The sequence below is a fragment of the Calonectris borealis genome, chromosome 2 (assembly GCF_964195595.1).
Source record: "Calonectris borealis chromosome 2, bCalBor7.hap1.2, whole genome shotgun sequence".
Lineage (NCBI taxonomy): Eukaryota > Metazoa > Chordata > Aves > Procellariiformes > Procellariidae > Calonectris > Calonectris borealis.
The window spans coordinates 130,477,729-130,491,886 of NC_134313.1; the positions used below are offsets into that span (position 1 = coordinate 130,477,729).

Genomic DNA, 14,158 nt, shown 5'->3' on the forward strand with positions numbered 1-14,158 from the left:
TTCTTAAAATGGAATGTGGAGTCATTTATGACTGACTGGAGTCATAGCCTTGCTCTTTTTACACAAGACAAAAGATGATCCTCCATGACTTGCATTGCAGAACGTAGGTTTCTTACTGCAGTGCTTGAGTATCATTCAATGTGGATTGCTTGCATTAACATGAAAGAGTCCACCAAGATCTAATAGTGAGCATAAAAGGGGAAAACTAGACCTTAAACCTAATGACAAATCAATGTCCAAAGGAGGAAACACAAATATTTATCCATCATGACATCTGATTCTTCCACCAGCCACACCTATTAGTCTTACTGTCTATAGTAAAGCTGTAAGAAACTTGGAATAAACTTTTCAAAATTTTCGTAAGAAAAATTTCTGTTAAACTAAAGACATTCTGAAGTTGTTCCTTAGTGCTTAAGAAGTTTCAGTCTTCTTTAGTTCTCCTAGAAAAGATCATAACATTGCTTTTAATGTATGAGTTAAGCTACCTTTTTCCAGGGAAAAAAAAGAGAAAAGGAAAGTAGAAAAAGAAGTTTCAAATCTGAGGATGATTTTAGTCTTTTGTTCATTTTCTTTCTCTCTTAGAACCTGTCCTAAGCTTTTTCGTATTCAAGAAAGACATATGCAACTTTGCTTATTTCTTTAAAATAATAGCTTCTCCATCTGCATATTATCAACAGATCTGAGCTATGGTTTGTCAGTGTGACAGCACTGAATGGTATTATAACAATAAAAACTTGTCTTCTTTTTAATTCTTTAAAGGTATAAATGGATTGTTAAATAAAAAGTTTAGAGAACAGACCAGATGACAAGCTGTGACCTCTGCCTCTTAAATTCTATCCCAGTTGTCAGTATATTATACTGATATTGTACATTTGCATTATTGCAATATGAGTTTCAATCTTATGTCATTAGTTTTTAAAATCTAGTGATTTTCAACTTGTGGTCCATGGGTTCTCTAAGTGTTTGTGAAAGGTAATTAAAAAAAAAAAAGGTACATTATGAACAACACTATAGTAATTTCAGGGCACACTCCTACATTGGGAAGGTTCTAGGCATCCACAGAGTAAAACAATGGTTTTCAGCCTTTCTTAAGGTCAAAGGTCCCTTTTGAGTAACAGCAGGACTACTACCTGAATCAATTTAAAGTAAAAAAAAAAAAAAAAAAAGTGATCTAAAGTTCAGATACAATCTCAAACTATACATTTTCTTGTATAAAATTGATTTTCTTTAAAATCATGAAAGTGATTATTTCCTCTTCTATATTATACATTCTGTGAAAACCTCAAATGTCAAAAAAGAGATCCCAAACAAACCCCAAACATATCTTACCGATGATAAAAAGAATTTCCACTGCAATGTCACTGACAGTTGTGCTTCGAGTTGTAGACAGCTCATCATGGCCAATAAAGCAAACATTGTAAGGTACAGTCACAGCAACATAAAACGTTGCCAGTAAAATAAGCCAGTCCCAGCCAGCTTTAAAAGTGCTAAAATGCAACAATATGAATTTGGATTTTTTTGCATCTGAAACTTTGTATTCTGGAAATGCTGGTTTATCTACAAAAACATTCTGAAAAAGAAAGAAAAAAATGAAATGAGACAAAACAATAATTTGATCATACAGACACATTTCTTCTGATGCAGCCATTTGTTATTTTAAAAAGCATAAAGAAATATGACATACTCATATGCAGGCAAGAACTAATGTTAATTTTTTTCTAATGTAGTCCTGACACTTATTTAGACAGATGGTTCTGTTGATGGAATAACCTTTGTGAATTGGGGCAGGAAGAGGATTAATAAGGAACGGATTAAATAGAATGAGGAGGGGACTGAATCTGGCAAACTATTTCTTCCTCTGTTGGGTGAATTCTGACTGAAGAGCAATGTTTTTCTGCTGGACAGATAGGCTAAAGCTTTGTATACATGAGGACATAGTACTGCACATAGGAATAAACATATAGAAAAGAATAGATGGTGCTGAAGACAGAAAATCCTTCCTACACATATTTTAGAGCTGTGAGGAGGTTGTTTCAGACTAGCTCTAGCCTGGTCCTGTGGACTGAACAGCTATAAGCAGTTGGAGCACCTCTCCTGGTTTAGTTTCATCTGAGGGAATCCAGTTTGTGAGCCCAAGACTGCTATGAACCAAAACACAATTAGTAGGAATAACTTTTTTATTCTCTTTAAAATTGCACTCCTGATCTAAACCAAAATACTAATGTAGACCCACAGTAATACAGCTCCAGAACATACTACCTTCACTGTTAGACTATACCTAGCTTTGTCCTGTGTCTCGAGTCTTTGTCATTTAACTGGCAAAAGTCTTTGCAACAAAGACTTCAGTCCCATGCACCAGTTTTATAAATTCTTAGCTTTCATCCTTCAGAGTTTTCAGCTGTGTACTTTCATGTCTTTAATCTATACCAAGTTTTTTGTGCTTTTAATTGCTAATGTAATAATGCATAGGATGATGTTTTTGCATTGCTGTTTAATTTTGGTAACCAATAAAAGGAACATGCCCAGTGGCAGATCATCTTTTCAAGGCATTCATGATCTTTGTCCTTTGGCTACTTTTTCCATTGTCTTCTTCCATCCTCCCCCTAACCATAAAAAAAAAAAAAAAAAAAAAAAAAGAACATTTTCTTCTTGTGGCTCTGTCAAAGATTTTAGCTTTTTGATGATAATGATATACAAACAAGAAACTAAATACTGTTCTGAGAATTTAAGAAAGACTCTTTCTTTTTGCTACCCCTACTTCTAATAACTGTAGGCTCTCACTGTTGGAACAGGCTCTCAGATATTATTCTAGCAAATTTTTATACGTACATACATGACTTCATATGCATCTCTAGTTTTCCTCTGCATTAACTTTTCTCCTGAAACATAGTTCCATGGAGCAGGAGAGTTATTCTTTCTCCTGAGCATATTTCTTTAGAAGACTTTCTGTTGCTATATTTCTGGTTTTGTTTATTGTTTGATTTGGTTTTTGCGACATTTACAGGGTGTTTATGAACTTACTTATTAGTTGTAGGTACACAGAAGAGAAAGAAACATTACTACTTCAAATAGGAAATGAAAAGGTGAATTTACTCTGCACAAAATTGGAGACGTTCACATGAAAAATTGCCTAAATGAAGTGTGACTTTTTAGAGCTTACACAGTATACAGATTTTCAGCTAGAGTAATACCTTTAGTTTCTTTTTTTTTTTTTTTTGGCAAATAGGAATTATTGAAATGAAATAATTGGGATGGTAAGGTAAACTGGAACCTAAAATTAAGTTCTGAGAAATTTTATAATGTGGCTTTCCTGGGGTTAAATAACTGTCTGTTTATCATATGGCTAAATGCACTGTCTTGCTATGTGAAGTGTAACGAATACCATAGTAGGCAGAACTGCACTTAAGTGAACTGCACTTTACTCCTTTTGTTACCGTAAAATTATGATTAGGACATTTCTCAGGTACCCACTGACCTTTTACAGCACTTAAAAAAAAAAAAATGACAGTACAAAGAGTACATTTTTGAAAAAGAGAAGAATTACACCTACATTATTAATTTTTAATTTGTTCTTCTCTCTTCTTTGTAGATGTCCAGAGATATGATAAAGGACAGCTCTACTCCGTCTTCGCGCTGACTCAAAATGTGACCCCGCTCTTCCTCTCCCTTTCCATTTTTCTGCAGAACAGAAGTGAGAGTCCATTAAACATCGAGAAATGGCACTTTAGGCCTTGGGAGCTGAACTACGGACATTTTAGACTTTTGTAGAAATAAGGCTAGATATAAAGATTATACATACCTTTTCTTAGTTTTACTTAATCTTTTGCAGTTAAAAAAACAAAATACCTCTCCTGAAGGGCAAATAAAAATCACTGCAAAGTTTTAATTGTTAAATACCTTCACACAACTCAAAAGCAATTAATTGCAAGATATAATTTCATAGATAAGAAAAATGTACTCTTTACTGTTTCAGAAAATGAAGTAGTGATTACTGACCAGAGGCAAGCACTGCTAGGAGTAACCACTTAAAATGTCTTTAAGCTGTTCCTACTCTCTCTTTTATTTCAGGGAAAGAAAAAAAAAAATTCTTGTGATGTACTTTTTTAAAAAAAAGCATCTGACTTGTACTAGGCTTCCATTATGCCAGAATATACTAATTTGCAAGCTTGCTCATTAGTAATATCCAATTCTTACATTCATGCTTTTAGATTTCTTTTCCCACCACATGGTCACTGGCATGATCACTTGACTCATTCCTTAGTGACATGAAATCCATTAAAAGTAAAGACTGAACACTGTTTTGGAAAGGCTTGTGGTTTTTCCCTCCATTCAGATGTCTGTAATTGTCCATCATAGGATCAAATTTTGTTCTTCCTTATATAGCAGTAAATTCAAAGTAACTCCAGTAGCTCTGATGGAATTACAGTGAATTGATGTCAAGCAGACATTTTGTGATGTGTCAGGATTAAGAGAAAAGGAATTATGGGAATAAAGGAAGAAGCTGTCTGTCAAACAGGTTTAATTAAATTCAATTCAGTGCATATAAATTAAGGGGGAAAAAAAACCCAAAACCAATTAGCACAGCCAGAAATTAACAATAAGCAAAATAGCCATGTCTTGAAATCTGCCTAGAAAAGCAAGATTTGAATTACAGAAGACTGATGTATTTTTGGCTCTATAACACAAACCCATACATAACAAAAAAGTGTAGGAAGCTAACCTTTCCAAACTTCTCAGTGAAGAATGTTTCATGTAATTCATGTAAGAGCCCTCTCTAGTTGAGAATGTTTTACGTGTCAGTAAGGGAGAGAAGGGGGGAAAAAAAAAGAAAGAAAAAGAAAAAAAGAGAAGGGAAGCACTGCAAAACCAAATAGCTACCAGAAAGCTGGGGGAGGCAGATGGAGAAGCCCCATACTTCCCCATCTCCAACTTGGGTACCTGCAGGTGGTTTAAAGAGCTACAACACATACAGGTGCCAGCTACAACAAAGAAAGGTAAAACAGAAGGGACTATTTCAGAAAATACTCAACTAAATGAACATGGTTTTTGCAAACTTTCATCTCTCAATTATCAAATCATTTAAAACTCAAACTACATTTTAAAAGTGTACTTAAATTCCGAGAACAGTGTTTATCTGCTTCTCTGAGTAAAAATGAATTTAAGTCTATTGAATCGGGTCTCCACTGTAGTATTGGATAGCCGTAGTAGTCTGTTTTTGTCATATGACTTTGAAATTGTCTTTAAAACAATTTACAAGCCTCTCTTTCTTCCCTTTATAAACCTAAACTGCCATGTTGGATGAGACCATTCAGTTTTCTCTATTGTCTCCCAAAATAGTCAATAAAATATGCTTCAAACCTGCTATGAGGCAGGCTGAGAAAGTGGGCAAATACCCACAAAAGTTTCTGGCCAGCAATGCTTTCAGGACTCTTTGGCTAAAGGCTTCATCCTCGCGATGTCTCATATCTAATACCCCTCCATGTCCTTAGTCTACAAAGCACAAGATAGCCCATCCTGGTAGGTGTAGATGTAACAGCCTAGGTGATGTGTTACAAGACCCACACTGAACCATGTTGCAGAAGGCAGGTACAGTGCCTTCAGGTGGAGTTTCTTTGAGTACTTTTAGCATCCCCAGCAATACAAGGCTCTTCCTGTGTGGAAGTGGAACTCTCTATCTCTGGTCAACCTTGAATGCCTTCTCTTTACCTCTCCTAGATCTCCCATGTCTTTGTAAAGGTATCCTTTTAGTAGCACATTTTTCCAGAATAATATGCAACATTCAAAATATGGATACAAAATTGCCTGATACAATAGTGTAATAATGCCTTCAGATTTTTTCTTAATAGCTCCTAACCTCAGATTTGCGTTTTTCTCACTTGCTGAGCAGTGAGCTGAAAGCTGTGCACAACTCCGTCTCTTTCCAGAATGGTAGTAATTACTATGGAGACTGTCATTGTACACATATTCAGTTAAAGTCTTTTCTTTTTTCCTATGTATTTATTGACACTGATTTTTCATTTTCTGTCCACTCTTTAAATAAAAACAAGTTCCTTATAAGTATTTAAATTTTATGTGCCAGTGGCCTGATAATGTTTTGCTTTAGATGGATCCCATCTCTCCTACGTAGGTTTAGCATTCCAGCCATTAAGAATTCTGTACTCATTAACCTGCTCAGGCTGTGGAGCTTGATATGGCACTTAAAATCCTACTAGTTGCATATTTGCAGAGCAAGTGACTTCCATCACATGCTGATTCCACTATTTGCAAAGGATTAATGCTATCTCTACATTAATATTGGAAGTCACTCCACTCCTAGAGACAGCAAAGCACAGCTCAAAAATAGAAAGTGTGACATTCATTATGAAGTAATAATATTTTTCTTTTTAAACAAAAATGGTAAAGATTTTTTATTGTAGTTATTAGCAGTAAAAAAAATGCTAGTTGCCTATACAGATAAGATGTCATCAGACAATGCCATCACTGGAGCACATGTGTTAATAGCTTATAACACAAATCAATAAATGACATTTGTGAATTCTCCTGCTTCTGATCTTCCCTTTAAGGAAGTGCCTTTAGGAAAAGAGGCAATCCTGATTCTTAGTAAACTATGTTTTTCATCAGGTGTGTCTTTGTATGTGTGCGATTATTGTCTGTAACCTTCATTCTTTTCCTGTCATACTCAGTTTACAGATCACTATTCTGAAGGAGACAGTTTATTTTTTATAAATACCCAACTGTTTCTTTCTGATTCTTAAAAAAATTTTAGGTACCTGACATACTTGCTTTTGTCTTTCCGTGGTTGATCTTAGCAAAAAGATACAATAGTAAATCCAGCCATAAGCAGAAAGTCACTTTAAATACAGCTGTTTTATTTTTACCCTGTGCTTGAAATCAAAAGGATTTCTCATCTACTCAGATACTGTGAGAAAATATTGTTCTAAAAAAAGCTCAAGTTTGGGGCTCTATCTCTTGGCACTTCTACACACCCCTTCCTGTGTGATGGTAATCCCCCACCCCCGAAATAGCCCTTGAAAAGGATGCTTTGCAATGTAGTCTTAAGTCCCCTTTTCTTTGATCAGAAAAGTGGTAATACGTTTTTTAACTCTTCTTGCTGTCCTTCTGTGTTGTTTTTTCTTTCAAATGAGATTAGGTATAGCACCACAACCATCACACATGACAATCTCAGAAGTCTTTTCTAAGAAAAGAAACTAACACCACCATCTCTTTGCCAATCTTAACATTAGTCTCATAACAGCTTAAGACTTCTCACAATCTTGTAAGGGAAGGTTGCAGTAAAAAAAGCACAATCAGACACAAATGTCTTTGTAACTGTTGACTTTTCCGTTTGTGTTTTTATAAGAACATGAGGCATCAATCTTCCACTTAATAGAAAATGGAGGCTTAACTCTCTTCTTGTCCCTTTTGGAAAAAAATAAATCTACTCCTTATGTATGAATAAGAAAAATAAAACCCAACAACTTCTGATAAGCTCTACTAGGTATATGCTGCCCTAGCAATGCAAAAGAACTGTAAGCTCAACCTTACCGACCAAATTAAAACCAAATCTATGTCTGCTCTCCTTCAAAGCACATCAGAGTAGTCAGAACATAGCATTGGATATAGTCTAGAATACTTCATGGTTTTATACTATAATGTTCTTATTCCTCAGATAAAGTATGATACATTTAAATCCTTGAAATGTAAAATAAAGTGTTTAACCATCAAACGGGAGATAAGAGTCATACTGTTCTTTCAGTCATGAAGTTCAGGTGGTAACAAATAAAAGATATCACAAGTCCTTCCTGAGGTAGAGTTGAACCTGGTGGAGGGGTGCTCAACACATCGTCAAGGGAGCCCATTGCAGCCTGCCAGCTCCCGGGCACTTTGCTTCTCAGGACAGCTGAGAGGGTGGACAGGAACTGGCTCATGGCCCAGGAACTGTTCCACAGGTACAAGCAGGCTGCACCTGAATACCACCCTCTCTTGTTCTAGGTCTCCAGGCCCACGCTTGGCTGTAATTACGCAGGTATAGGAGCTTCCTTGGAAAGTAAATCCATCACATACAAGCAGAACTACCATAATCTTCTTGGGCAGTGAACTCAAGCTGTCTACACTGAGTAAGTCTGACATGACCCAGAAGCATTATGCTCACTCCATAGCAGACAAGCTGTGGCATGAGACCATGAAATGCATCTCTTTCCAAATATAGAAATAAGCTAATCTGCTATGGCCAGAAAGGTTGTACATTATTGACAAAAAATGTCTCAGCCTTGATATTTTTCCTCATTTTTCACAGCATTACTTTGTATCCCTTCGATAGAACTGCCTTCACTTTTTCCTCAGGTTATGCATTATCACAATGTGCATTAGAATGTGCATTAATTAAAAGCACTACCTAGATTTCCCTCTGGTGTGATTAAACGCCCAGCATGCTCTTGCTGGGCATTTCCCAACAAGATTTCATCATCTCCCAGTCTGATCATGAATTGTAACCACAGAAAGTTTTCTACACAAGTATGCATGGATGCAAAAGAGAAGATTAGTATCTATCATTTCATTCATATTATACAGGAAATCCAAGAGATTTATCTCTTTTTACCTAAGCAATCATAATGTTAGAGAATGAATAAAAGCAACCACCACCTCTCAAATTTAACCCAGAACACAATATACTGACGATGTGTTAATGAGGTAGAGAGGGGCGAGGCAAAGTAGTCCTGGAAACACACGCACACCTTTATTCACAGTAACTTTATTCACAGAAAGTAGTTCTACCAAAAACCAAAGGGACAGAGTTATCCTAAAGGCTGTGAGGCTGCAATTAGAAGTATTTCTGCAATTTTTTTCATTCCTTTGAGTACAGTACCATTGAAAAGATAGAGTTCACCACTAGGGACAAGACCATAACCGTTAGCTGCTTTTTTACATCTTCACAATCACATTAGCTCCATGGTCAAGGTTATATTCCAGCCCCAACTATTTGATTGCTACTGCTGTCCTGTTTGCTTGCCAGGTGGGGCTGTTAGGCTTAGGGTAAGATTGATTCAGACACATTGACCATCCTTTTCAAACAGTATAAATATGACCATCTCAAGTCATGACATGCAGCAAACCTGACTGTCCATGGGGGCAAAAATAGGAAAGACAGTATAGATATAGCTATCTTAGAATCATAGAATCATTAAGGTTGGAAAAGACCTCTAAGATCATCAAGTCCAACCGTCAACCCAACACCACTATGCCCAATAAACCATGTCCCTAAGTGCCTCATCTACACGTCTTTTAAATACTTCCAGGGATGGTGACTCAACAACTTCCCTGGGCAGCCTGTTCCAATGCTTGACGTAACAAAATTTTTCCTAATGTTAAATCTAAACCTCCCTTGGTGCAACTTGAGGCCATTTCTTTAAACACTTTGCAAGGAAGAGTTCTGAAGAAAAGCAGTGAGCCTCAATCAGATGGCTCCAGATTTACATGGACAGTCAACCCTACAGTACCTGCTATCTGGAAAAATTATATTTTTTAGATTTATTTAATAGTGTAGTATATACTTTTATAAATAGGTTTGCATAAAATAATGAGGTGACTTCTTCTTAGTTCTTTTGAGGTCCAGGAGCAAGTGTGAGGAATAAAATTTTTATTCTACTAATATTTAATTCAGAGGACTGGATAAGTTGACAGAGTAGCTAAGGACATTTTTATTTATTTCATTGTTTACAAAGCTAAAGTCAATCATGAGATGAAACAGTAGGTAATGCCATCTCCCACCTAAGAATATTTGTCATAGAAATAGTATCCTTCTGAAAGTATGAACTAGATTTCCTTTTGAACAATAAAAAAAAGGTACAACAGGACAAATGGACTTTCTTCATTGCTAAGTATCGTTGAAACACCCAAAAAGTATCTCTGATTATCTCTAAAGGAATGGGATTTTCAGACTGTGAAAGTGACTGGTCATAAACCAAAACTGTTTTACAACCTTAATTATACAAGGTAGGATGGATGGTTGGCAGTTGTAAAACCGTCTTTGCTACACAGCTAGACAAAACTCACCTGTAATAGATGTTATTTGCTGAGTCTTTATAGGAGGACCTCAGAGTTCCTCTGAGGAGCTACAGCATGAGCTACATTCAGTATAACTGCAATTACAGGTGAATTGTGCAAATGGTCCAAGTCCCCTTACACAAAGTACATATGCAACATGCATTCTAGTCCTCATGGTCTCTTAATAAAATGTAAGACACCAGGCTGTGCCTAGGCCTGTGAAAGTCTTTAAAGACATTTCTGCTTTTTCAGATGTTTTCCATAGAAATAAGACATTTACGTACAAAAGTTTGCAAACCTTCTACCTCCTCAAAAAAACCTCAAAAAACTATTTACCACAAACATAACTCTGAAGAGCTCTTCTAATTAGCAATGCACATACTAAACATATTCCCTGTTTCTGCCCTGCTTTCTGTTGTCAGTCTTACATGGTTGAGCTAGCAAACTCTAAAAGGAAAATCTGAAGATATTTTCCACTAAGTCTACCATTAACCTAGTCCAATGAACAGAAAAGCACCAAAATGAAAAACAAAAAAACCCAAAAAGCCCAAACAAACAACTTCCCTCCTCCGCCATAATTTAATAACTTAGTTTCTAAGAAAAATCTAGAGGTGATTGCATGAGTTATCTAGGAGCTGGTTAAGTCAATGAACTATTTGGTTGCAAGTGCATACATTCTTTCACCCTTCCAAGATATCCCAGAATACAGTCTGCTCATCTCTATTTGCTCAAGAATCAGAGTTTGCTTTTCTTTTTCTCATTTTCACCCCACATATACCACAAAGGACACTTTCCCCTCACCTCCAGAACATACCTGTGCCTCTCTGAGAGTCGCTGGAATGGAACTGCCACTCACATGTAACACTTGGTAAAAACTTAAAGCAATGGCCGTAAATACATCTCTAAAGATTCAGGGCTCAAATACAACTTATTCGCTTGCATGAGAAGGTGGGAAGGAGAGAAGGAGAGCATCTATGTGTTCACATATATCTGCAGTAGAAAGGTAGCTCTGTTTTTGTCCCCTAAATCTTTACACTCTCACGCACTGGCCAGGAGGAAAGCAGTTTCTCTTTACTGAGGGCAGAAGAGACGCAGACCCTTCCTACTTGATGGTCAGCCAGGAGCAAAGTCATCCTAGGGATGAGTAACTGACTGTGCTTCCATCCCATCTCCTCCACTGACAGAAGTGCATGGTGCCCCATGCATCCTGAAACAATTTTATCTGCTTTGAATACTGTATGTCTAGGGGATTGTATGTCCCCTTCCCAATATCCTGCCTCCTGACAGGTGTAAGGAGCTTTAAAATGAAAAGTTGTGCCCTGAATATTCACTGCTGTAGCTTAAGGAATCACGAAGTACCTGAGACAGTAATTAAGCAGAATAAATCAAAGCGCACATTGAAGAATTTCTTAGAAGAAGAGCCCATCCCTGCTCCCAACAGACATATTTTACATAAAAATCTAGAATGCAAAATGTTTGGCACATGGGATTTCAATTCTGGCACACTGAAAAGAACAACCCCTCCCTCCAACAAATGATGCATAATCAAAATAAATCTGTTTTCTTAGAAATTTGTATAGACCTAAGGATTAATAAGAAGCCAGAAAAAGCTAGCCAGTTAAACCATAACACTGCAGCTTAGTTTAATCCATGGTGCGAAAGGGTGTAGTCCAGCTTTTAATTCACATTGTTACTAGGGTAAAAGCATCTTTGCCAACAGGCAGGCCAACCTGGCAAGGAGGCCTTCAAACTAGGAACAACATGGGGAGAAGACGATGACCAACAAACAAGTAAGGAAGTGGTGAGATGGACTGACAACTGGCTGAACTGCTGGGCTCAGAGGGTTGTGATCCACAGCATGAAGTCCAGCTGGAAGCCACTCAATAGCATTATGACTGGGGGATTGATGCTATGGCAAATACTGTTCAACTTCTTCATTAATGACCTAGAAAATGGGAAAGAGTGCACTCTCGGCAAGTTTGCAGATGATACAATCTGGGAGTGAGGAGTTATTACATCAGATGTTTGTGCTGCAAGAAGGTTCAGAGGGACCTTGACAGGCTGGAGAAATGAGTCAACAGGAAACTCATTGAGTTCAACAAAGGAAGGTGCAAAGTCCTGCAACTGGGAGGAATAAACCCATGCACTAGGACAGGCTGGGGGCTAACCAGCTGGCAAGCAGATTGCCAGGCAAGGACGCGAAGGTCCTGGTAGACGGCAAGTTTAACATGAGCCAGCAGTGTGTCCTTGCGGCAAAGGTGGTCAACAGCACTGTGGTCTGCATTGGGAAGAGTACTGCCAGCAGGTTGAAGGACGTGATCCTTCCCCCCTAGTACACTGGTGTGACATATCTGCAGTGCTGGGTCCAGGTCTGGGCTCCTCAGTACAAGAGAAATGTGGACATACTAGAGCAAATCCAGTAAAAGTCCACAAAGATTGATTAGGTGTTTGAAGCATCTGACATAGAAGGAGAGGCTGAGAGAGCTGGGACTGTTTAGCCTGGAGCAGAGAAGCCTCGTGGGGGATCTTAACAATGTGTATAAATACATGATGGGGAGAGGTAAAGAAGACAAAACCAGAATCTTCTCAGTGGTGCCCAGTAAAAGGGCAAGAGGCAATGGGCACAAATATTAAATACGTGAAACTGTGTTTAAATATAAGAAAAAGCTTTTTTACTTTGTGAGCAGTCAAACACTGAGGCAGGCTGCTTAAAGAAGTTGTGGAGTCTCCATCTTTCTTGATATTCAGTACATATCTGGACATGGTCCTGGGCAACCTGTTCTAGCTGACCGTGCTTTGAGTAGGGGGCACTGGAGTAGACAAACTCCAGAGATCCCTTCCCACCTCAACTACCATGTGATTCTGTGGCACACATTTTTATAATAATAGTGGAATAAAGTTGAGAAGAGCTAAAAATTTTCCTAAAGAAAAAAACAACAAATAGATTAACAATGAAAGCTAAAGGAAACTTTTTGGAATGAGTCAAATTCAACAAGGGAATTTTAGCAGTGATTATAACAGTAGAACTCTATGTCTATATAACCCAAACTATTACACGTTTGCATACAGAGTAGAGATCTAAAAGTAGTCACAGACTAATTTAATTTCTTATTTCCCTACCTGGATTCTTGTAATCTCACGAAGTTCCAGCACGTGTCCAAGTGTATTATGGAAAGTTCATATGCAGAAATGAAAAAAGACTGACCCAATCATACCATATTGGAGTCCAGGTTTGGAGTCTGGTACTTCCAAGTTTAATCAGTTTTCCCCCCAAAGGACAATGGAACTCTTAACGAGTTTACCAAAATGTAGCTCATTGCAAATTAGGATGTTAAAATAAATCTCCCATAAAACTGTTTAAGAAACAGTTTCTGAAGGAATCATTGTGTTTATAAAAAAAAGACCATAAATTTGATTAAAGAGCCCAAGTTTAGGAAGAAAAGCTGTTGAGTTGCTTTTCACAACAGTAAATGATTAGAGGTATTATTAAGCAGATAGAAAACAGAGTGTATTTCTACAATAAACTTACAGGTAGGGGAAATGTGTTGTTGAAAGCAAATTACTGATACTGAAAACTTGAGGCCTCTAAGAACATTGCACTTAAAAGGGATGCATGGGTAGGGGAGGAGGATGGTAAATTAACTTAAAAAAACCCAAACCAAGCCAAACCAAAGAAGCTATATGAGAGTTGCTGACTGTCACAGCACTTCTTAAAGACTACCAAACTTCTCAGGCATGTGTTTTTGCCTTTTTCTTATATGAAAGTTTTAGGACAAAGTCTGCTCTTCCCATTGGCTGATAGGGTTGATTTCAGTGGAAGCTTTTATACAGAAGAAGAGCAGAAAAAAATTCTGTTAAATTTGTATTTAGAATGAGACATCCAAAAGAAAAGGTCACAGATGACATCTGACATTTGGGCTGGGTAAAGGGAAATCAGGCAAAAAAGTGGACTTTTGCAAGGCACATTGACACAAAGGAGCAACTGAAGTTGTGTGAACAGATGAGATAAAATAGATAAGAAAAGATCTGCAGAAAATCGAAGAGGTTATCCACTCCTGAGGTCTGCAAGTAAAAAGACAATCCACAAGAAAAAAGAGGCCATAAAACCAGGAGA

The 14,158-nt window shown here is 37.3% G+C and overlaps 1 protein-coding gene across 1 annotated transcript in view; it reads right to left on the bottom strand.

Moving 5' to 3' along the window:
* KCNH8 (potassium voltage-gated channel subfamily H member 8) overlaps nt 1-14,158 on the bottom strand; it is a 201,371-nt gene that overhangs the window by 106,039 nt on the left and 81,174 nt on the right. The window contains 2 exon segments of the mRNA XM_075144513.1: nt 1,330-1,570; nt 3,551-3,678. Coding sequence (XP_075000614.1) covers nt 1,330-1,570; nt 3,551-3,678 — 369 coding nt within the window.